The sequence below is a fragment of the Pristiophorus japonicus genome, chromosome 6, assembly GCF_044704955.1.
Source record: "Pristiophorus japonicus isolate sPriJap1 chromosome 6, sPriJap1.hap1, whole genome shotgun sequence".
NCBI lineage: Eukaryota > Metazoa > Chordata > Chondrichthyes > Pristiophoridae > Pristiophorus > Pristiophorus japonicus.
Window position 1 is genome coordinate 51,950,492 of NC_091982.1, and position 25,901 is coordinate 51,976,392.

Below are 25,901 nucleotides of genomic sequence, written 5' to 3' on the forward strand. Positions count from 1 at the left end.
TTTCAGGTCGATGACCCTTCGTCAGAACTGGCGAATGTTTGAAAAGAACATTCTTAAGGAGCACTGAAAGGGGGAGGGGAAGAAAGAACAAAAGGGAAGATCTGATAGGGTGGAAGGCAGGAGAGATTAGAGAGACAAAAGGGATGATGGGCCAAATTGAAATGGTAAAGGGTCATCAATATGAAACGTTAACTCTGTTACTCTCTCCACAGATGCTGCCTGACCCGCTGAGATTTCCAGCATTTTCTGTTTTTATTTCAGATTCCAGCATCTGCAGTATTTTGCTTTTGATTATAAGTAAATCAGATCTAACTTAATGAGGAGTTACACACCCACACACTATAATGCCATGTTTTAGATTTAATCAGATGTCAGATTTAATAGATTTACATTAAAATCCAACATCCGTATTCCTCCCTTCTTCTAAGACTGCTTGATTAATAGTTCAGGGCACTGTCAGACTCAATAATATCCAATATGTACTTGCAAAGAGATGATCGAAAAGAGATTAAAGTAACTGCTGACTGATTGCCAGTATTAGCTTTGCAAAGCGCGCATACCAAATCAGTCTTGGCTTCAAGTAAGTGCAACTTTGGCTGGGCCAGATCTCATCCTGGAATCAAAATCAGAGGCAGTGCATCTTACAGAGTCATTGGATTCCTGGCCAATCTCCACTCCTTTAAACTGCTACACACAGACGCAAACGCAGAGCTACGTATGTGGGTTCTGGGTCACAGTGGTAAATTTTACACCTCAGTTATAAAAAATAAACAGGAGCTGAATTAATATATCATTCGACTTGGCACTGTAAATATCTCAAGTTTAAAAAAAATGTTTTGGTGCATTTCAGAAAGTCAAAGATAGCAATACATCTTCTCGACTTCACTTTTCCATCGTTGTAAACAGGGGTGACCAAAAGCACATGGCGATTGTCAGCTTGCTGAGGTCAAGCTCTCACATACTACACCATCACCTGACACTTACTGCCCATGTCCGAACAAGTCCCGCTCACCCATCACCCCTGTGCTCACTGACCTACACTGGCTTCCGGTTAAGCAAAGTCTTGATTTCAAAATTCTCATCCTTATTTTCAAATCCCTCCATGGCCTCACCCCTCTCTATCTCTGTTATCTCCTCCAGCCCCACAACCCCCCCAAAATATGTGCGCTCCTCTAATTCTGCCCTCTTGAGCATCTCTGATTATAATCGCTCAACCATTGGTGGCCGCGCCTTCTGTTGCCTGAGCCCCAAGCTCCGGAACTTCCTCCCTAAACCTCTCCACCTCACTAACTCTCTTTCCTCCTTCAAGACGCTTCTTAAAAGCTACCTCTTTGACCAAGCCTTTGGTCACCTGCCCTAATTTCTACTTATGCGGCTCTGAGTCAATTTTTAAAATCTCATAATACTCCTGCGAAGCGTATTGAGATTTAAGGCACTATATAAATAAAGTTGCTGTTGTTACTGGCATTGGACCTTCAGAAAACAATGACCAAAAAAGTTTAAAAAAAAAACAGCATGAATAACAAACATGCTGAATACTACATCCATTTTTCATTTGAAATTGATTTTTAAATCCTTCCTTCCCAAGATTTCCCATCGCAGATCACCACAATGCAGTAAGTGGGGGCTGAATTCTAGTTGGGTTGTCTCGTGGCTGCTTTGACTTTTCATTTGTTGATGGGACGTTGGCAATGGGGCCGGGCCACGTTTGTTGGCCGTTCTTTGTTGCCCAGAGAGGGCAATGGTGAGCCTTTCTCCTTGAACCGCTGCATTCCTCGTGCTCCCACCATGCTCGTTAGATAGAGAATTCCAGGATTTGGACCCAACAATGGTGAAGGAATGGAGATATATATCCCAGTCAGGAGGGCGTGCACATCGGAGGTGGGGGGGGGGGGGGGGCGGCACTTGGAGGTGACGGTGTTCCCATCGGATTTCTGCTCTTTGTGGTGGAGATCCGATGGCTGGGAGGTGGTGCTGACGTGAGTTTGCCGAGTTGTAGATATTGCAGCCGCGGTGCGCTGGTGGATACCGAGTGCAGTCGCAGGTAATCAATCAAGCGGACTGGTTTGTGCTGAATGGTGACGAGACTCTCGAGGGTTGCTGCGGCTGCAACCATCCAGGCAAGTGGTGAGTACTGCAGCACACTCCCGACTCGAGTCTTAGGTAGACGGTGGAGAGGTTTTGGAGGATGAGGAGGTGGGCAGAGGACACAACCTCTGCTTTGTCCAGCCTGTGCTGCCAACACAAAGGCAGCTCAATCAGCAAGAGAGAAAACTCCAAAAATACAGAGCTGGGTTTGAAATCAGGTGTCAGCATAAAAATGTCTCGAATTTAGTTTTCCCAATCAGTTCATCAGTGAGGTACAATAAGATAAGGAGGTGAGAACCATTAAGAGGAAACTCCCCTAATCGAGAGCAGAGAGTTCAGTTTCAGCTGACTATTACCATGATGTTTCTCAGTGCACAGTGATTGAATAGATCTCACTGCTGTGAAAAGGTGCAGCTCAAAACTCGCCTTTGTTCCAATTCATGCCAGGAGACTGCATTTATTCCAGAAGTTTATTTGAGAGTTAAATACGAACACATCCACTGATGAAAAATGATCTATTATCGCAAATATTTACCGCAGAGCATGCGTCTTGACATTGTCACTCTGAGGCAGTTGTTGGAAAGGGATGTACGGATCGAAATCCAGAATCTATGAATGGCAAATGGATATTGTTGAAATGCAGTTGGTAAAATGGTCACGGATGATTTCAGTCCGTCCCTTTGTATATTTTGTTTAAAATCACTTCAGACTTGTCCCCGGCATGATGGCATATATCGAGGACACAGATGACGTGCAGGCTGTCCAGGTCAGCTGCTGTCCTTACAATCTGATCTGTAAGGGAATAATACAAAAGATTCTTAGTGTTTCATAACAATGTTCCACATGTCAATCTAAGCACCAAGCAAGCCCCCGAGCGTCAACATTCAACTTACAAAATCCTCTTCAAAGCACTTTATCTGCAAAAGGATTCTCGCGTTCAAAATGATGAGGGATAAGGAGAAAGTGGTTTCCAATGGCAGGAGAGTCGGTAACCAGAGGACACAGATTTAAGATAATTGACAAAAGAACCAGAGGCGACATGAGGAGAATTTCTTTTACGCAGCAAGTCATTGTGATCTGAAATGCGCGGCCTGAAAGGGCGGTGGAAGAAGATGCAATAGTAACTTTCAAAAGGGAACTGGATAAATACTTGGAAAGATTTGCAGGGCTACGGGGAAAGGGCAGGGGAGTGGGACTAATTGGGTAGCTCTTTCAAAGAGCTGGCACAGGCCAATAAGCTAAATGGCCTCCTTATGTGCTGTGAGGTTCTGTGATAAGATACAAATTCTGTCTGGGAAGTTAAATCGTCTGAAAACCCTTCGATTCCTGTACGTAAGAACATAAGAAATAGGAGCAGGAGTAGGCCATACGGCCCCTCGAGCCTGCTCCGCCATTCAATAAGATCATGGCTGATCTGATCATGGACTCAGCTCCACTTCCCTGCCCGCTCCCCATAACCCCTTATCTTCTTATCATTTAAGGACCTGTCTATTTCTGCCTTAAATTTATTTAATGTCCCAGCTTCCACAGCTCTCTGAAGCAACGAATTCCACAGATTCACAATCCTCTGAGAGAAGAAATTTTTCCTCATCTCAGTTTTAAATGGGCGGCCCCTTATTCTAAGATCATGTCCTCTAGTTCTAGTCTCCCCTATCAGTGGAAACATCCTCTCTGCTTCCACCTTGTCAAGCTCCCTCATAATCTTATACGTTTCGATAAGATCACCTCTCATTCTTCTGAATTCCAATGAGTAGTGGCCCAACCTACTCAACCTTTCCTCATAAGTCAACCCCCTCATCTCCGGAATCAACCTAGTGAACCTTCTCTGAACTGCCTCCAAAGAAAGCATATCCTTTCGTAAATATGGAAATCAAAACTGCACGCAGTATTCCAGATGTGGCCTAACCAATACCTTGTACAGCTGTAGCAAGACTTCCCTGTTTTTATACTCCATCCCCTTTGCAATAAAGGCCAAGATTCCATTGGCCTTCCTGATCACTTGCTGTACCTGCATACTATCCTTCTGTGTTTCATGCACAAGTACCCCCAGGTCCCACTGTACTGCAGCACTTTGCAATCTTTCTCCATTTAAATAATAACTTAATCTTTGTATTTTTCTGCCAAAGTGCAACACCTTCCAACTTTCCAACCTTATAATTCCATCTGCTAAATTTTTGCCCACTCACTTAGCCTGTCTATGTCCTTTTGCAGATTTTTGGTGTCCTCCTCACACATTGCTTTTCCTCCCATCTTTGTATCGTCAGCAAACTTGGCTACGTTACACTCAGTCCCTTCTTTCAAGTTGTTGTTAAAGATTGTAAATAGTTGGGGTCCCAGCACTGATCCCTGCGGCACCCCACTCGTGCCAACCAGAGAATGAACCATTTATCCCGACTCTGTTTTCTGTTAGTTAGCCAATCTTCTATCCATGCTAATATATTACCCCCAACCCCATGAACTTTTATCTTGTGCAGTAACCTTCTGTGTGGCACCTTGTCAAATGCCTTCTGGAAGTCCAAATACACCACATCCACTGGTGCCCATTTATCCACCCTGTTTGTTACATCCTCAAAGAATTCCAGCAAATTTGTCAAACATGACTTCCCCTTCATAAATCCATGCTAACACTGCCTGACTGAATTTTGCTTTTCCAAATGTCCTGCTACTGCTTCTTTAATAATGGACTCCGACATTTTCCCAACCAGAGATGTTAGGCTAACTGGTCTATAGTTTCCTGCTTTTTGTCTGCCTCCTTTTTTGAATAGGGACATTACATTTGCAGTTTTCCAATCTGCTGGGACATATTCTCCTCTTCAGTGCTTGAGTTTAAAGCAATCAGATGATGCTTTAACAAAACAAGTGCACCTGCAAAACAGCACGCCCGCATTTCTGCACATCAGTCATGCCCAAGTTTCCTGTCGGTTCTCCACTCAGGCAATGCTTTATGCCCCAGTGCAACAGAGAAATCTCTGCCCTGTAGCCACGATCTCACAGCAGAGCTGCCAATTGCAGCTTCAACGTCACCTACAGCACTCTGAAGCATGGAGCTCTTTGGGCGAGAAATTCCCCAGCCTGTCGTTATTTGATGAATAATGGCCCAGAAATTCCAGCCTCCCGGATCCGTACTGAGTGTCTACGGACCTGGGAAGGCATCGCAAAAGCCGGTTTTCAGCGCACAATGCGCATGTGCTTGACAGATCCAATCCAACTCCACATCCAGGACATTTGCAAGGGCAAAATTGCGGTACTTACCCATATCTTGCCCAGTGCATATTCTGAAAACTCTTGCACCTGATAAAAACAGGCGCATAGTCTACTTTTACAGGCGCAAGAGTTTTAAAATACACAAAAACATTATAAACAAAAATTTAAAAAACACATTTTATTGTTAAAAACCCTCCCCACTACGATAAATTAATTTTAAACCATAATTACATTTTTTTTTTAAATCGGAAAAATATTTTTTTTTATAATACATAAATAACTAATTTAAATTAATAAAAATATGTGGTATATTTTTTCTATATTTTTTATTAATGTTTTGTGTGTTTGTGGGGGGTTCTCATTCATAATAATGGGAAGTCCAACTTACGGAGTTCCTATTATTATGAATGAGAACATACTATACCTGATTGGCTGCCCAGAGCCATGTGACTGCAGCTCCTGCCCTGCGCACATCCTGATGTGCACGCGTTGCGACGCGCAGTCAGTGGAGGCCTCCGGACTGGGATCTCGCGTGGGCGCAGCAGGAACAGGCAGGTGCGCATCTTTTTTAAGTTTTTCCCTCGATCGCCCGCGGGAAGCAGCCGAACGGGATTTCTGGACCAATGTCATTTTTGTAAAGAAATAAGAATAAAAATTTTGCCATTTTTAACGGGGTAAATTTGGCCAAAAAATACCTGTCGTTAAAAAACAACATTACTGGAGGAATCGTGTTGGATACCGCCGTCCTCTCTAACTTTACCGCTAGGCCAATATTGCCAAAAATACAGAGGAGAAAACACAAACATTTTTTGCAAAAATAAAAAAAAACAGAAAACATTCACAATTAACCTTAAGAAATGAATCGCTGAAATTTAAAAAAAACTTCAATTTACCTTTTCTGTCGGTCTTTCTTTCCGATGTTTTTCAGGCTGCAACGCCTGTGTTTTCCATGCGTTGTTTTTTGACCCGAGTACGGGTTCAACAAATGGCCAAATTTAGGCGTTGCTATTTTTAACGTATGGCGATCTGGAAAATGGCGATATTTTGAAAACGCCGTTCTTAAACTTTGGGCAATTTTGTGAAGAATATTTCAAGGATAAAAAAGCAGTTTTAACACGAAAAAAATCACGTTAAAACGTGCGTTAGGCTGGCTAATTTCTAGCCCTTTGTCTTCTTGCTTGCTTATTGCCAGAACCGCAAAATCTTCAGTTAAAATTCTACCACTTGTCACTTAAACTGTCACCCAAGGGACCAGGAATTTTATGCAACAACTTAGGGTACGGTAGCATAGTGGTTATGTTACTGGACCAGTGATCCAGAGACCTGGACTAATGATCCAGAGAAGTGAGTTCATATTCCACCACGGGCAGCTGGGGAATATTAATTCAGTTAATTAAATAAAATCTGGAATAAAAAGTTAGTATCAGTAATGGTGACCATGAAACTACCAGATTGTCGTAAAATCCCATCTGGTCCTTTAGGGACAGAAATCTGTCGCCCTTACCCGGTCTGGCCGACATGTGACTCCAGACCCACACCAATGTGGTTGACTCTTAACTGCTCTCTGAAACGGCCTAGCAAGCCACTCAGTTGTACCAAACCGCTACTGGAAACTAGAATAAGACCTTCACCACACGGACTGCAGCGGTTCAAGAAGGCAGCTCACCACCACCTTCTCAAGGGCATTTAGGGATGGGCAATAAATGCTGGCCTTGCCAACGACGCCCACATCCCATGAATGAATGTGTTTGCTTTTAACCTAATAAAACGTCCTGAGGCATGTCACAGGAGTGTAATCAGACAACAAACTGACAGCGAATCAAAGGAGGAGACATTCGGAGAGGTGATCAAAAGCTTGGTCAAAGAAATAGGTCATGCAATGAATTTAAAACAATGAATTCAAAGCTCATCTTCAAAGCCTTCTTTATCCCCTCTTATCTCCAAAACCTCCCTCCAGCAATTCCTTGGTCAACGGTCTCTAGTCTTGTGTGCTTTCCCCCATTCCTTCACTCCATCATTGGTGCCCTCAGCCATAAGCTGCCTCAGTCCCACTCCCATTCCCTCCCTAACTTCTCTCTCCACCTTTGAAAACCTCCTCAACCATTGCTTTTCAACCAAGCCTTCAGTCACCTTCTCCCCCGCCCCCTTCCCCCTCCCCATGACTCAGCATTTGCTCCTTTATTCCCTCGTAAAATACCTCAAGATATTTTCCACTTTAAAGGCAGATTATAAATGCGAGTTTTTGTTTTTGCAGATCACAGCTGAGGCAGATCCTGTTCTACACAGACGTCTATATTCCCAGTGGGAGGTCACTGGGTAGCAATTATAAAATCCTTTTTCTTCTGAGCAGGAACTCTGGCTGATGTTCCCTTCCAGATACACCTCACACACGGGGATAAGGCCACCAGAGATGTTTGAAATCCGCCTCCCGCCCCCAGTACAACGCTATTTATATCTGTCAGAACACCTGCAACAATCCCCACAGAACCCACCGTCTATTTAAAAATGATCTACATTTCAATTCTTCAATCAGAATAAAAAAGTGATTTGTACAATTTTTCTTCAACATCACTTCTACCGCCGAGAAGGACAAGGGCATGGAAACACCATCATCTCCACGTTACCCTCCAAGATATACACCATCCTTACTTGGAAGAATATCGGCCGTTCCTTCATCATCGCAGGGTCAAAATCCTGGAACTCCCTCACTAACAGCACTGTGGGAGCACCTTCACCTCATGAACTGCAGGGGTTTAGGGCGGCGGCTCACCACCACCTTCTCCAGGGAAATTAGAGACGGGCAGTAAATGCTGGCCTTGCCAGCGATGCCCATATCCCAGTAATTTATAAAACTGGATAACGATTATCAAAGAAACAGCTTACATTTGTATATCACCTTTCATGACTTCGGGACATCCCAAAGCGCTTTGCAGCCAATGAAGTACTTTTTGACGTGTTGTCACTGATGTAATGTGGGAAACATGGCAGCCAATTTGCGCACAGCAAGCTCCCACAAACAGCATTGTGATAATGACCAGATAATCTGCTTTGGTGATGTTGGCTGAGGGATAAATGCTGGCGAGGACACCGGGGAGAACTCCCCTGCTCTTCTTCGAATAGTGCCGTGAGATCTTTTACATCGATATGAGAGGGCAGACGTGGCCTCGGTTTAACGTCTTATCCAACAGATGGGAAATGTTGGTGTTCAGAGGGACCTGGGTGTCCTTGTATGCGAATTACTGAAGGTTAACATGCAGGTTCAGCAAGCAATTAAGAAAGCAAATGGCATGTTGGCCTTTATTACAAGAGGATTTGAGGAAAAAGACTTTAAATAAAGAAAGACTTGCATTTATATAGCGCCTTTCCCTGCGCAGAAGAGGATTTTATAATTACAGACGTTTCAAAGCGCTTTACAGCCAATGAAGTAGTTTTGAAGTGTAGTCACTGTTGTAATCTGGGAAATGCGGCAGCCAACTTGCGCACAGCAAGCTCCCACAAACAGCAATGTGATAATCTGTTTTTGTCATGTTGATTGAGGAATAAATATTGGCCAGGAGAGAATTCCCCTGCTCTTCTTTGAAATAGTGCTATGGGGTCTTTTACATCCATCTGAGTGGGCAGTCAGGGCCTCGGTTTTACGTCTTATTGACAGACAGCACCTCCAGCAGTGCAGCACTCCCTCAGCACTGCACTGGATTGTCAGCCTAGATTTATGCACTCAAGTTCCTGGAGTGGGACTTGAACCCACAATCTTCTGACTCAGAGGTGAGTGTGCTACCCACTGAACCACAGCTGACACCGAGTATAAGAGTAATGATGTCTTACTGCAATTATATAGGGCCCTGGTGAAACTGCACCTGGAGTATTGTGCAGAGTTTTGGTCTCCTTATCTAAGGAAGAATATACTTGCCATAGAGGGAATGCAATGAAGGTTCACCAGACTGATCCCTGGGATGGGGCGATTGTCCTACGAGGAAAGATTGAGTAGACGAGGCCTATATTCCTTAGAGTTTAGAAGAATGAGAGGTGATCTAATTGAAACATACAAAATTCTTACAGGGCTTGACAGGGACAGATGCAAGGACGATGTTTCCCCTGGCTGTAAATTCTAGAACCAGGGATCACAGTCTCAGAATAAGGGTTCGGCCATTTAGGACTGAGATGAGGAGAATTTTTTTCACTCAGTGTTGTGAATCATTGGAATTCTCTACCCCAGACGGCTGTCAAGGCTCAGTCATTGAGTATATTCAAGATAGAGATCATAAGAATATAAGAAGTAGGAGCAAAAGTAGGCCGTAGCGCCCCTTGAGTCTGCCATTTACTATGATCATGGCTGATCCGATCATGGACTCGGGTCCACTTCCCTACCTGCTCCCCATAACCCCTTATTCCCTTATCGGTTAAGAAACTGTCTATCTCTGACTTAAATTTACTCAATGTCCCAGCTTCCACAACTTTCTGAGGCAGCGAATTCCACAGATTTACAACCCTCAGAGAAGAAATTCCTCCTCATCTGAGTTTTAAATGAGGGGCCCCTTATTCTAAGATTATGCCCCCTAGTTCTAGTCTCTCCCATCAGTGGAAACATCCTCTCTGCATCCACCTAGTCAAGCTCCCTCATAATCTTATACGCTTCGATAAGATCAACTCTCATTCTTCTGAATTCGAATGAATAGAGGCCCAACCTACTCAACCTTTCCTCATAAGTCAACCCCCTCATCTCTGGAATCAACCAAGTGAACCTTCTCTGAACTGCCTCCAAAGCAAGTATATACTTTCTTAAATATGGAAACAAAAACTGCACGCAGTATTCCAGGTGTGGCCTCACCAATACCCTGTATAACTGCAGCAAGACTTCCCTGCTTTCATACTCCATCCCCTTTGCAATAAAGGCCAAGATTCCATTGGCCTTCCTGATCACTTGCTGTACCTGCATACTAACTGTTTGTGTTTCATGCACAAGTACCTCCAGGTCCCACTGTACTGCGGCATTTTGAAATTTTTCTCCATTTAAATAATAACTCGCTCTTCGATTTTTTCTGCCAAAGTGCATGACCTCACACTTTCCAACATTATACTCCATCTGCCAAATTTTTGCCTACTCACTTAGCCTGTCTATGTCCTTTTGCAGGTTTTGTATCCTCCTCACACATTGCTTTTCCTCCCATCTTTGTATCGCCAGCAAACTTGGCTACGTTACACTCGATCCTTTCTTCCAAGTCGTGAATAGATTGCAAATAGTTGGGGTCCCAGCACTGATCCCTGTGGCACCCCACTAGTTACTGATTGTCAACCCGAGAATGAACCATTTATCCCGACTCTCTGTTTTCTGTTAGTTAGCCAATCCTCTATCCATGCTAATATATTACCCCCAACCCTGTGTACTTTTATCTTGTGCAGTAACCTTTTATGTGGCACCTTATCAAATGCCTTCTGGAAGTCCAAATACATCACATCTACTGGTTCCCCTTTATCTACCCTGTTTGTTACGTCCGTGATACAGATTTTTGGATATTAAGGGAATCAAGGCATATGGGGGTAGGGTGGGAAAGTTGAGTTAAGGTGGGAGATCAGCCATAATCTCATTGAATGGTGGAGCAGTCTCGAGGAACCAAATGGCCTACTCCTGCTCTTATTTCTTAAGTTACTTATCTGAAAGTGCAGCACTCTCTCAGCACTGCACTGGAGTGTCAGCGTGGATTTTGTGCTCAAGGCGAGAGTGCTACCCATTGAGTCATGGCTGATGACTAAAGGTTTAGTTTAACGATGCAGGCGGACAGGAGCTGGTTCAAATATCGCACATCAGTGCTACAAGACGAATGCCAACTGATTAAGTCACGTGAAGCAGTTTATTCAGTTCAGTACCGTGATTTGGCTGAGGACACAGTTCTTACCCGGAGATGAAGACATCTGCTTTTGGTGATTATCGGTGGTCTCTTCGTCGCAAATATAACCACTGGCCATAATGGAGGCTAGTGTGTTATCATGAACGTCCATTGATAGACCCAACATGCGGTGACCTTTATGACTCATCATGGCCGGTAGAAACACAACGTCAACTGCTACCTGGTGATTGACACCTGTATCAGAACAGCAATCGTACACTTATTACAGACACGTCAAAATTATCTGCTGATTCGTGCAACCTGTAATACCCCAACATATCAGTCTATTTGCCACAAACCTCACATCTATCAAAGAAGATATCAGACAAACTGAATAAGCAAATACCTTCTAGAAAATGGCCAATTCAATATATGGCCCTGAAATTATACCATTAGATTCTTGTGCTTGAATGCATAACCTGTTTGACATTCCTCTCTCTGTTGTATTAGCAGAGGTGTCAACCCATTGAAAATCATTTCTGGGCCGTCATTTAATTGGGACCTCAATGAGTTGAGTTTTTCCTGCGTGTATTATGTGCAAATTGAGACAAGGAGCAAGCGTGCCAGGAAAAGCGTGCCTGATGTCCCCCCATGCTGTGTGAGAGAGCAAACCTATGGTCGACATGTAAATAGTTGTTGCCAGCGGTGGGATCTGCTCTACATTTGACTATTCCAGCACACTCCTGGCTGGCCTCCCACATTCTACCCTACGTAAACTAGAGGCGATCCAAAATTCGGCTGCCCGTGTCCTAACTTGCACCAAGTCCCGCTCACCCATCACCCCTGTGCTTGCTGACCTACTTTAGCTCACAGTTATGCAACGCCTCGATTTCAAGATTCTCATCCTTGTTTTCAAATCTCTCCAAGGCCTCGTCCCTCCCTAGCTCTGTAATCTCCTCCAGCCCCACAACCCCCGCAGAGGTCCGCGCTCCTCTAATTCTGACCGCTTGAGCATCCCCGATTATAATTGCTCAACAATTGGCGGCCTTGCCTCCCGTTGCTGAGGCCCCAAGCTCTGGAACTCCCTCCCTCAACCTCTCTGCCTCTCTACCTCACTTTCCTCGTTCAAGACACTCCTTAAAACCTACCTCTTTTGGTCGCCTGCCCTAATTTCTCCTTATGTGGCTCGGTGTCAAATCTTTACTTTTTGGTCTCATAATACTCTTGAGAAATGTATTTGGACATTTCACTACGTTAAGGGGGCTATATAAATCCAAGTTTTTGTTATTGTTTACTGGCTGAAGGCAGACTGGATGCTCAGTCAGACTTTACTCCTTTGAAACCTCCTGCGAACATTAACTGTTCCCATTACATGCATTAAAATTGATTTTCAGTATGAAAAAAAGTTGAAGCTACACCCAGCCTCTGAAGTTTCACCATATGGACTCCAAAGATTCAAATATTTGGGCTGCTTGAGGTGTGTCCTCCCACTGAGTGAAACATATAAATGGTGGTACCCACACTGCCAACTAACCAAGAAGTATCAAGGATGATACCAGAGCTGAGGTCAATAACCACCAGGAAAGACTGAACAGCCTGGGTCACTTTTCCTCAGAAAGAGAAGGCTGAGAGGTGAGATGGTAGAGGAGGTCTTCTAAGATTATGAAAGGGTTTGATCAGGTAAAAGTGGAGAAAATATTTCCACTTCTGGGGGTGACCAAAGCTAGAGGTCATAAATATAAGATAGTCACTAATGGAGAAAGTTCTTTATCCAGAGTGCAGTTAGAATCTGGAACTCACTACCACAAGGAATAGTTGAGATGAATAGTATCGATGCATTTAAGGGTAAGCTCGATAAACACAAGTGGAAGAAAGAACATAAGAACATAAGAAATAGCTGCAGGAGTAGATCATCTGGCCCCTCGAGCTGCTTCGCCATTCAATAAGATCATGGCTGATCTGATCTTGGCCTCAACTCCACTTCCCAGCCCTCTCCCCAGAACCCTTAGCGTTCAAAAATCTGTCTATCTCCACTTTAAATATATTCAATGACCCAGCCTCCATAGCTCCCTGCGGTAGAGAATTCCAAAGATTCATGACCCTCAGAGAAGAAATTCTTCCTCATTTCCATTTTAAATGGGTGACCCCTTATTCTGAGACAATGCCCCCTAGTTCTAGATTCCCCCACGTGGGGAAACATCCTCCCTACATCTACCCTGTCAAGCTCCCTCAGAATCTTATACATTTCAATAAGATCACCTCTCAGTCTTCTAAACTCGAATGAGTATAGGCCCAACCTGCTCAACCTTTCTTCATAAGACAACCCCTTCATCTCAGGAATCAACCTTGTGAACTTCCCTGAACTGCCTCCAAAGCAAATATAATCCCTCCTTAAATAAGGAGACCAAAACTGTATGCAGTACTCCAGGCGTGGTCTCACCAATGCCCTGAACAGCTGCAGCAGGACTTCTCTGCTTTTATACGCCAACCCTTCTCCACTTTCTCTTTTTTCCCTCTCTTTGATCTCCACCAATTTCCCTCTCAACAGGTTTCTTTTAAACACCTTTCTGCATGTGAGGAGTATGACACAAATCTAAGTTGCCAAATCCCACTGTGATAATAAAGCTGCATTTCCCAACAATGTATTTGTCAATTGCCACTTAATTTCATTTACATAGGATTACACAGGATATACGGTACAAAAGCCGGCCATTCGGCCCAACCAGTCCATGCCGGCGTCTATGCTCCACTCGAGCCTCTATCCGTCTTTCCTCATCTAACTCTATCAGCATAATCCTCTATTCCCTTCTCCCTCATATGCTTGTCTAGCCTCCCCTTAAATGCTATTCGCTTCAACCACTCCCTGTGGCAGCAAGTTCCACATTCTCACCACTCTCTGGGGAAAGAAGTTTCTCCTTAATTCGCTGTTGGATTTCTTGGTGACTATCTTATATTGATGGCCTCTACTTAGGCTCTTCCTCAGAAGTGGAAACATTCTCTCTGTATCTACTCTCTCTATCCACTCTATCAAAACCTTTCATAATTTTAAAGACCTCGATTCGGACCTCATAAATTTAATGTCAACAAAACAACCTCACAGTCAACTCCCCATCGTTAAGGAGGCTTAGGTTAGGAACAAAGCCACCACATCACTGCAACATTTAAGTAAAAAATAATTACAGAATAGCTTTTTTTTTTTAAAAAGGCATGTAAAAGAAAATAAATTTCTGCATTTATTTCGTGCCAGATCATGTTTTTTTAAGGTTGAGCTGTAAAAATATTGGCTCAGGCACCAGGGATAACTCCCCTGCTCTTCTGCAAAATAGGATCTTTTACATCCACCTGAGCAAGCCTCAGTTTAACGTCTCATTCGAAAGACGGCACCTCCGACAGTGCAGCACTCCCTCAGCACTGCACTAGAGTGTCAGCCTAGATTAATGTGCTCAAGTCCTTGGAGTGGGACTTGAACTCTCAACCTTCTGACTCAGAGGCGAGTGTGTTACCAATGAGCCGTGTGTGACACAGTGCATATTATTATCGAGCAGCCGAGGTAGGTCTGTATAACGCAATCTTTACACTTGTGTACCTGTACGTACCAACTATGGTCATACTGTAGTAGCCATGGTTACATGTAGATCCAAAGCACTGAAGGTTCATCTTGGAGGTGGCTGTAATGGGCCTGCACTCTGCAGCCTGAAGGTTAGATTGCCGCATCAGGAAGTCTCTATGTTTATAGTCAAATTTTCGTGGAATGCTCTCGGGAAGGAGCTCACCCAAGTCCAAGTGCTCTGACAGGTGCTCTCTGATCTCTGGCCATGTTGTGCTTTCCCATGTATATTGAGAGGTGCCATTAGCAGAAGTCTTGGCTTCACATCTTCCTTGTTCATCTGAAACGGCAACGAAAATCAATCACAAACAAACCTTTCACCCACGCAACATTTGTTTTGAACCACAACCTCACAATGCTCCTGCATATTTGTGGAAAAAAACTATGAATCTTCCCCGGATATGTCAAGATGCCCCACAGCGCAGACTACAAGTTCCAGTCATGTGCTGCCTGAAACATTAGGTAAGATATTCACTTTTGTCCCTCTGCCAGTGATTGATCTTTCACCTGTGTTGTGCAGCTGTTCAGCCACCAAAGAACTCACTTCAGGAGTGGAAGCAAGTCTTCCTCGATTCCGAGGGAGTGCCTATGATGCAGCCCATTTGCTTACTCGGAACTCCTACATGGCAAGCGCCCCAGGTGGGCAGAGGAAACGTTTCAAGGACACCCTCAAAGCCTCCCTGATAAAGTGCAACATCCCTACCGACACCTGGGAGTCCCTGGCCAAAGACCGCCCTAAGTGGAGAAAGTGCATCCGGGAGGGCGCTGAGCACCTCGAGTCTCGTCACCGAGAGCATGCACAAAACAAGTGCAGGCAGCGGAAGAAGCGTGCAGCAAACCAGACTCCCCACCCACCCTTTCCTTCAACGACTGTCTTTCCCACCTGTGACAGAGACTGTAATTCCCGTATTGGACTGTACAGTCACCGAAGAACTCACTTTTAGAGTGGAAGCAAGTGTTCCTCGATTTTGAGGGATTGCCTATGATGATGATGCTCACAAGACAGAGTATATTAAGCAAAAATGGAATTTAAAAAACGATACAGTGTAAGTAACAGGATGAGAGGTGCTGGTTGATATTAAGATGAGAGTTTCCCAGTTATTGCTAAGCTGATCATCCTTATTCTTGTGATGAAAGATGCATAAACCAGATTTTGCTTTGTAACTTGTACTCAGTTAGGTTTTAATCCTATATAAAGAAAAAAATTGAAAAGACTTACATTTATATAGTGCCTTAAGGACGTCCCAAAGTGCTTTCGAGCCAATGAAGTCCTTTTGAAGTGTAGTCATTGTTGTAACGTAGGAAACGCGGCAGCCACAGATATTGGCCAGGGCACCGGGGGGGATGTAAAAGATCCTATTACACTACTGTCCTGGCCAATATTTATCCCTGAACCAACATCACCAAAAACAGATTATCTGGTCCTTTATCTCATTGTTGTTTGTGGGAGCTTGCTGTGCACAAATTGGCTGCCGCGTTTCCTACACTACAACAGTGAACACAATTCACAAGTACCCCATTGGCTGTAAAGCGCTTTGGGAGGTCCCGAGGGTGTGAAAGGTGCTAGATAAACACAAAACTTTCTTTTTTACCGATACACGGTGGGGTGGAATGTAACCCCAGTGAGTAACCCCAGTGAGGAAGTCCATACATACTCTCAGGAAGGAAGAAAGTGAGCGAGAACAAAAAAAAAACGGATTGAAGCTTGAAAATAAACTTAATTGTCCCAGCGTTTGTACTTAAAGGGTTAATCGGATATTGGAAAATGATTTGATGCGAAGAGTCTTCGACAAAGACAAGCGCCCTTTTAAAATGAGCGCTGAATTATATACTGCAACTTTTTACGATGTACAAACTGCCGTAATAGAGTGGGTAGAGACACAGCAGTCACCCTGTGCACTAGTTGCTGCAATCTTGCATGTTAACCCCAAAATACCCCGTTTAATTTCCAGCAAACATTCGTCCCGAGAGCAGCTGCAACCAGTAAATCACCGAAGGCAACACTGGCAAGTGAGATTGAAACAGAAAATGCTGGAAAACGCTCAGTGGGTCAGGTTGCAGGTGCAGAGAGAGAGAGAGAGAGAGAGAGAGAGTGTGTTAACGGGTTAGGTTGATGACCCGTCGTCACAATGGGAAGATGTTGAAGTAATGAATGGCTTTTAAGCGAGGGCAGAGCCGGGGGAAAAGGGCGGGCAGAGAAAGAACAAATGGGGAAGGGGGAAGGGCTGTGATGGTGCGAGGCAAAAGGGGGGCGGTAATGGGGCAAGTTTAGAAACAGAAGGTGGGTGCAGGGGAGGTGTAAATGGTTACAGCAGGATAGCAGAGGGGGAGGGAAGCATGGAGAATCTGGCAAGGCGGAGAGGGCAGTTGTGACCCGGGAACGTGGTTGAAGATAAAAGCGGGGAGACCCGAGGAGTGTGAACCACCCTCAGCTGTGTAACGACAGGGGATTCCCCAGCCCAAGCACCAGCCCACACCTCCTCCACTCCCAGTGTCTGGTAAATGAAGAGCCACATGATGACAATCTGTCTGAGCCTGGGTAGGAGCAGCCTGGTCAGTGTCAGCCGTGGCTCAGTGGGTAGTGCACTCGCCTCTGAGTCAGAGGGTCGTGGGTTCAAGTCCCACTCCAGAAACTTGAGCACATAAATCTAGGCTGACAATCCCAGTAAAGAAAAAAAAACATACCTTGCTCTCTGGCCGATTCTGCCCGAGTTCTGCTGTTCGCCACTTTTTCCAGGCTGTAAAAACGTCCGTCGGAAGGCCGACGTTCAAACTACATATCACGATAGAGGCGCCGCACGCTGAGTGACATCACCACGTGGGTGGCGTTAGCTGGCACAGCGTTAGCTCTTGGTGCCTCTGCCAAAGAGCCGAGTGAATTTCTGCGCAGGTGTGGATGCCGCTTATTGTCGACGGTCGGCCTTTGCCGCCCTTGGTGATGGCAAATAATGAATTTCGACCCCAGAGAGTTTTAGTTGTGCTTGAAGACGATAATTCCCATACCTTTGTTAGCTGCCACAGGCTCTTCTGCATCTTGGGTGAATCCTTCAGCGCTCACCGGGACATCAGCTTCCTGCTCACACACCGGTACCGTTGCTGGTCTGTTAAACAGAATGCCACTCCACGTTAAAGCGCTGCAGGAAAATCGAGCCACAATGACACACATCACTACCGCCCAACCTTCAGGTGTCAGCCTTGGCTTAGTGGTAGCAGACGTCACAAGACTTACATTTATATAGAGCCTTTCATGACCACCAGACATCTCAAAGCGCTCTCCAGCCAATTAAGTACTTTTGGAGTGTAGTCACTGTTGTATTGTGGGAAATGCAGCAGCCAACCTGCGCACAGCAAGCTCCCACAAACAGCAATGTGATAATGACCAAATAATCTGTTTTTGTTATGTTGATTGAGGGATAAATATTGGCCCCAGGACACCAGAGATAACTCCCCTGCTTTTCTTTGAAAATAGCGCTGTGGGATCTTTTATGTCCACCTGAGAGAGCAGACGGGCCCTCAGTTTATCATCTCATCTGAAAGACGGCACCTCCGACAATGCAGCACTCCCTCAGCACTGCACTGGAGTGTCAGCCTAGACTTTTGTGCTCAAGTTCCTGGAGTGGGACCTGAACCCACAACCTTCTGACTCAGAGGCGAGTGTGCTACCCGAGCCACAGCTGACGCCTGCCTTCAAGTCGGAAGGCCAAGGGTTCAGGGTTCAGTTCAGCGACCTGGGCACACAATCGGGGCTGACACTGAGGGAACGCTGTGCGGTGCGTACTGCCAGTTTTCGGATGAGACGTTAAACCGAGGCCCTGTCTGCCCTCTAAGGTGGACATAACAGATCCCATGGCACTATTCCAAAGAAGAGCAGGGGAGTTCTCAGTTCTCCCCAGTGTCCTGGCCAATATCTATCCCTCAACCAACAACACTGAACCAGATCATCTGGTCATTTATTAACTTGCTGTGCACAAATTGGCTGTCACATTTGCCGACAGGACAACTGTGACAGTATTTAAAATATATTTTATTGGTTGTGAAGCACTTTGAGATGCCCTGAAATCATGACAGGCGCTATATAAATACAAGTTCTTTCCTAAATGTCTGTATTCACTAGTCATCGATTGAAGCAGTTTGGCACAAATAGCTGCAGTCTTGCCTGAGTCAGATGATGGGCTCAGTTCCCACTTGAGCATATAATCTAGGCTGGTGCTTCACTGCAGTGCTGAGGAAGTGCTGCATTGTTGGAGGTGCTGTCTTTTGGATGAAATTAGACTGAGGCCTCTGGATGTTCTGTAATTCCCTCCCTAAACCTTTCTACCTCTCTCTCTCCTCCTTTAAGACATGCTTAAATTCTACCTCTTTGACCGAGCTTTTGGCCATCTGTCCTAATATCTCCTTATGTGGCTCGGTGCAAAATTTTGTTTGATAACGTTCCTGCGAAGCACTTTCAGACGTTCTACAATGTTAAAGGCGCTATATAAATGCAAGTTGTTGATGTTAAAGATCTCAATGCACTAATTAAAAAAGAGCAAGGAGCAGTGCTGGTGTTCTGGCCAACTATCCTCTCTCAACCAACAGATTAACAGGCCTTTCGTTTCATGGTTGTTCCCAGGGATCTTGCACTGTGCAAAATGGCTGCCACTTTTGCCCACATAACAGTCACTGCACTGGTTGAGGTAATCTGTGGTATGAGAAGCACATAAGCGGTGTTTGAGGGATGTGCTACTATATAAATGGAAGTCATTTTTTTTTGATAACCCTATTTTTGATGCATTTCTTACATTGACCCATTTCAGTTCGGCCATCACGTTGTTCCCCGCACTAAGGCCGCGATGTTTCACACCGGGTCGAGCGATTCTGGGTGCAAGCTGGAACCTCTGTTCAAGTGATTTTACGTGGATGGGGCTTGTTAAGCCCGCACTGCGAGGTTCCTGGCCAATTTAAAGGAAGCAGGTCTGATGACGTCATTTGATGACGTGTCATCAGTCGGTTTCCTTAAAAGGACCATGGCCCACATTAATTTTGACAGTTGTGCTGTCAGTGTTCTACAGCATTGAGGTGTTGCAAACACTGACAGGCATCTCACTAGACACCCCTCACACTCATTCTTGTCTAATCATATCAACCAACAACACAAGGGTAGGCACTTGCTGATATAACTTTTCTGTTAGTGTGTTGTCAAACATTGAAATCGTTATTTTCAACACTTTGCCTTCTTGGGCAGATTTGTGTGCACCTTTGGAAGTGGCTTAGTGAGTTGCAGTGAATAGAGAGACATAACAATACCCCCCGCAATAGTGGTGAGTATGAAAGGAATGGCTTGGGCATTTCAGGGATGCTTTATAGTGTTGGTGTGGGGTGGTGCCAACCTGGCGCATCATGTGGCAGCCAGGGTGTACAGCATCAAGTGAAGTAAATCTGGTCATGGTGAGGCCATCCCTGGCAGCAATGTGGTCGGGTGCTGATGCCGTGTCCTGTGCAGCATAAGGTGATTGCGGAGAAAGTTGGTGTTGGTGATGTTGGTGTTGGGGCTGATCGTGGTGGGATTCTGAGGACCAAGGTGAGATTTTTTCAAGGGCACCGATGCTGGTGGAATATCTGGCAGCTGAAGTGGAGGACAGAAGCGATCTGTCAATGTTGAGAGAGGTTGCTCCAAGGAGGTGACACTGGATAGAGGGTTCACAGCAAACACTTCAAACCTCCATAAAGCTGAAACGTGTATTCCAAATCATAAAGACTCCAGCTTCTAAGATTGGAAATTGAACAGCTGTGAAATGGTAGCTTTGATGCCACTACTACAGCTGCTAACTGGTCAAAGCAACCCAGAGTTATTGAGAACCCGACACACTTACACGGGAACCTCGTAACAAACTTGGAAAAATCGTTAGGACCTGAATGCTGCTTAAATAGCTTTAAGCAGCTTCTTCACTATCCCAATTGCCTGACACGCCACTTAGTGCTGGGCTTGCAAACTGCAGACAGAGCCAGCACTTTGGAAATTCACAAGTAGGCGGGTTCAGAGCAGACCACCGCCCCGCTGTCAATCACGGCCATTTTTACAGCAGGCCCGCCTCCAAACTCGCACTGGCGGCGCCGGTAAGGTTCCGGCCGAAAGTTCGAGCAGTTCAGGGTGGTGGCAAATTATTTACCCACTGTTGACGATGGAGAAATTGTATCAGAGCAAATCTCGGTGTCAGAGAATGAAGCAAATTCTGCAATGGGGTGGAGGATAAACATTTAAGATACTGAGGGGGATTGACAGTGTAGATGCTGAGAGGTTGTTTCCCCCGGCTGGGGAGTCGAGAACTAGGGGGCACAGTCTCAGGATAAGGGGTTGGCCATTTAAACTTGATATGAGGAGGAATTTCTTCAGAGGGTTGTGAATTTTTAGAACTCTCTACCCCAAAGGGCTATGGATGCCGAGTGGTTGAGTACCGACCTTTTGGCTAAGATCATGCGTAACTGACCTGACCAGCCACCATGACCTCCGGGTGGTTTCTCCCTGGTCAGGAAGGTATATGCTTGCTTTTTTGGAAACAGGAGGTGGGTGGGGTGGCTTGACCCATCCACCTCCACGGAGGTGTGTGGGGTGGCTTGACCCATCCACCTCCATGGCACGAACCTGGTATTGCAGTACTTCCAGGAACGGTGCAGTGGCTCTAGGCCTTTTGGCTAAGAGTATTGGCGCAGAGTGATCCTTGGCATGTGCAAGGTGACCTCTGGCGTTTGTGATTTGACAAAGAATTGGAACGATTGGCTACGAATTAAAAAAAAAAAAAAAATATTCAAGGCTGAGATCGATAGATTTTTGGAATCAAGAGATGGCAAAAGTGGAGTTGAGGTCAAAGATCAGTCACGATCTTATTGAATGCCGGAGCAGGCTCAAGAGGCCGTATGGCCTGCTCCTAATTCTTATGTTCTTATGATTGAGAGATGACTACACATCAGCACTGTGACTTCATGCTGCAGTCAGTCTCCGAGCAGCAACTGAAGGAGTAACCTGCACATTGAGACATGGATAGTGCGCGACCAGCCCACTGTCAATCTGTCTCCCTTACTTCGGAGAGTCCTGGAGAGGGCAGTCCTGGCTGAAGACTGAGGACAATGAGCCTTGCCTGCAGAAAGAGATCAATAGCGAATGGTAGAGAAAAAAAGTGAACATGAAAGAATATCAAGAGCAGAAGCACCACCCCTACTATAATAAGGCATACCAGCGATGCCATTGGGCCGAGTCTGTGAGGGCAGTGCTTTCGTTATTTTAGTCCCCAAGAAGATGAATGATCCAATAAGTTTCCATCACAGTTTCTGTCCACCTTTCCTTCAGGCACTAACTTGTGCTGGAAGCAGGCTTGGGCGGTTATTCTTCATAATGTGTGTCAGGTTGGTGAATATGTCACTGGTGGGCGTAGTTTATAGGCCCCCAAATAATAACTTCACGGTGGGGCGAACAATAATCAAGGGAACAATAGAGGCATGTGAAAAAGGAACGGCAGTAATCATGGGGGATTTTAACCTACATATCGACTGGTCAAATCAAATCGCACGGGGTAGCCTGGAGGAGGAATTCATAGAATGCATACGGGATTGTTTCTCAGAACAGTATGTTACAGAACCTACAAGGGAGCAAGCTATCTTAGATCTGGTCCTGTGTAATGAGACAGGAATAATAAACGATCTCCTAGTAAAAGATCCTCTCGGAATGAGTGATCACAGTATGGTTGAATTTGTAATACAGATTGAGGGTGAGGAAGTAGTGTCTCAAACGAGCGTACTATGCTTAAACAAAGGGGATTACAGTGGGATGAGGGCAGAGTTAGCTAAAGTAGACTGGGAACATAGACTAAACGGTGGCACAATTGAGGAACAGTGGAGGACTTTTAAGGAGCTCTTTCATAGTGCGCAACAAAAATATATTCCAGTGAAAAAGAAGGGCGGTAAGAGAAGGGATAACCAGCCGTGGATAACCAAGGAAATAAAGGAGTATCAAATTAAAAACCAATGCGTATAAGGTGGCCAAGGTTAGTGGGAAACTAGAAGATTGGGAAAATTTTAAATGACAGCAAAGTATGACTAAGAAAGCAATAAAGAAAGGAAAGATAGATTACGAAAGTAAACTTGCGCAAAAACATAAAAACAGATAGTAAAAGCTTTTACCGATATATAAAAAGGAAAAGAGTGACTAAAGTAAATGTTGGTCCTTTAGAAGATGAGAAGGGGGATTTAGTAATGGGAAATGTGGAAATGGCTGAGACCTTAAACAATTATTTTGCTTCGGTCTTCACAGTGGAAGACACAAAAACCATGCCAAAAATTGCTGGTCACGGGAATGTGGGAAGGGAGGACCTTGAGACAATCACTATCACTAGGGAGGTAGTGCTGGACAGGCTAATGGGACTCAAGGTAGACATGTCCCCTGGTCCTGATGAAATGCATCCCAGGATATTAAAAGAGATGGCAGAAGTTATAGCAGATGCATTTGTTATAATCTACCAAAATTCTCTGGACTCTGGGGAGGAACCAGTGTATTGGGAAGCAGCTAATGTTTAAAAAAGGGGGCAGACAAAAGGCAGGTAACTATAGGCCAGTTAGTTTAACATCTGTGGTGGGGAAAATGCTTGAAGCTATCATTAAGGAAGAAATAGAGGGACATCTAGATAGGAATAGTGCAATCAAGTAGACGCAAAATGGATTCATGAAGGGGAAATCATGTTTAACTAATTTACTGGAATTCTTTGAGGATATAACGAGCATGGTGGATAGAGGTGCACCGATGGATGTGGTGTATTTAGATTTCCAAAAGGCATTCGATAAGGTGCCACACAAAAGGTTACTGCAGAAGATAAAGGTACGCGGAGTCAGCGGAAATGTCTTAGCATGGATCGAGAATTGGCTGGCTAACAGAAAGCAGAGAGTTGGGATAAATGGGTCCTTTTCAGGTTGGAAATCGGTGGTTAGTGGTGTGCCACAGGGATCGGTGCTGGGACCACAACTGTTTACAATATACATAGATGACCTGGATGAGGGGACAGAGTGTAGTGTAACAAAATTTGCAGATGACACAAAGATTAGTGGGGAAGCGGGTTGTGTAGAGGACACAGAGAGGCTGCAAAGAGATTTAGATAGGTTAAGCGAATGGGCTAAGGTTTGGCAGATGGAATACAATGTTGGAAAATGTGAGGTCATCCACCTTGGAAAAAAAACAGTAAAAGGGAATATTATTTGAATGGGGAGAAATTACAACATGCTGTGGTGCAGAGGGACCTGGGGGTCCTTGTGCATGAATCCCAAAAAGTTAGTTTGCAGGTACAGCAGGTAATCAGGAAGGTGAATGGAATGTTGGCCTTCATTGCAAGAGGGATGGAGTACAAAAGCAGGGAGGTCCTGCTGCAACTGTACAGGGTACTGGTGAGACCGCACCTGGAGTACTGCGTGCAGTTTTGGTCACCTTACTTAAGGAAGGATATACTAGCTTTGGAGGGGGTACAGAGATGATTCACTAGGCTGATTCCGGAGATGAGGGGGTTACCTTATGATGATAGATTGAGTAGACTGGGTCTTTACTCGTTGGAGTTCAGAAGGATGAGGGGTGATCTTATAGAAACATTTAAAATAATGAAAGGAATAGACAAGATAGAGGAAGAGAGGTTGTTTCCACTAGTCGGGGAGACTAGAACTAGGGGGCACAGCCTCAAAATACGGGGGAGCCAATTTAAAACCGAGTTGAGAAGGAATTTCTTCTCCCAGAGGGTTGTGAATCTGTGGAATTCTCTGCCCAGTGAAGCAGTTGAGGCTAGCTCATTGAATGTATTCAAATCACAGATAGATAAATTTTTAACCAATAAGGGAATTAAGGGGTATGGGGAGCGGGCGGGTCAGTGGAGCTGAGTCCACAGCCAGATCAGCCATGATCTTTTTGAATGGCGGAGCAAGCTCGAGGGGCTAGATGGCCTACTCCTGTTCCTAATTCTTATGTTCTTATGTTCTTATATCAGCAAGGCATTTGACCCTCGCCTCAACATCTTTTAATGCATACAGGTCGCAAACCTAGATTATTATGTCATCTCTTTGAATGGCTATTGCTATTTTACGTGTTGAACTGGTGATTTCAGTTAATTCTCAAAGTTATGGTCCCTAATTGTCAAATCAGATAGTGAGGAAGTCCAACTTTAATGAGTGTCCTGGAAAGTGACATCCATGGAATAGATGAACTGTGGGGTCAGAGTTCATGGCCTACCATTGTTTGCCCCACCCCCCGAACACCGTTATACTTTGTTATATTCTTGCCCGTCTGTGTGTGTGTGTGTGTGTGTGTGTGTGTGTGTGTTTTTAACTGAAGTGGATGATGTTTCATTATTCTGTTCTGGTGGGAACCATTTTTATAAACCAAAAGGAATATAGGAGAGGCGAAAAAAAGGAAGATATGGATAGGGAAGTGGAGCTGAGTCCATGAGCAGATTAGCCATGATCTTATTGAATGGCGGAGCCGGCTTGAGGGACCAAATGGCCGACTCTTGCTCCTATTTCTTATGTTATGACACACACAAATATGCGCAACATGCACGAGATAAAGATCAGACGTGGGACCAATTGGCCACTGAAGTTACTCGTAGTATCTCCACAATGGCCCTGATTGGGACTGGCCAGACACAGCATAGAGCAGCGAATCGAACCAGGGGCCTTGCTGATATGTCTATCCCAGCACTGTCCCAGGGAACTGTGCCCCTACTGCCTTGTCCGGGGTGCACAGGCTGCTCTTCAGAACAGCCCAATGGAGAGCATGAGCTTTTGAGAGATTACTGTTCTCCAGTTTTGCTCCCATTATTCATCAGACACCGGCTCGCCGATATCTCCTACTTGTTCGTTTAAGTGAGGTGATAACCCTTCAATCATTCAAACCTCTACTTTGGGATTTTCAATTGAAAAAAATACACGCAATTTCCTCTATTGTTGAGGTGCTGTTCAAACCAAGAATGTGTTGGGCTGAAGTTTTATAAGCAAACACTAACTTAGGCATAATGAGAACCTTTTGATCTGATTTTCATCAAGCATTATGAAGGACATTCTTTTACCACACCATCTATTCCATGTGGTAATATCAAGCTGCTCAGTGTATCTGTAGGTGGACAGCTCTTTCAGAGCCGGCACAGGCATGATGGTCCGAATGGCCTTCTTCTGTG

At 44.9% G+C, this 25,901-nt stretch overlaps 1 protein-coding gene across 1 annotated transcript in view; it reads right to left on the reverse strand.

The window, feature by feature from the left end:
• Window positions 1-243: 243 nt before the first annotated feature.
• Window positions 244-25,901, reverse strand: part of radx (RPA1 related single stranded DNA binding protein) — a 108,809-nt gene continuing 83,151 nt past the window's right edge. The window contains exons 14-17 of the mRNA XM_070882862.1: window positions 17,728-17,825; window positions 14,714-15,004; window positions 11,187-11,372; window positions 244-2,880 (exon numbers count right to left, since the gene is read on the reverse strand). Of these exons, the coding sequence (XP_070738963.1) occupies window positions 2,756-2,880; window positions 11,187-11,372; window positions 14,714-15,004; window positions 17,728-17,825 (700 nt within the window). The 3' untranslated portion in view covers window positions 244-2,755. The remainder of the gene's footprint in view (window positions 2,881-11,186; window positions 11,373-14,713; window positions 15,005-17,727; window positions 17,826-25,901) is intronic.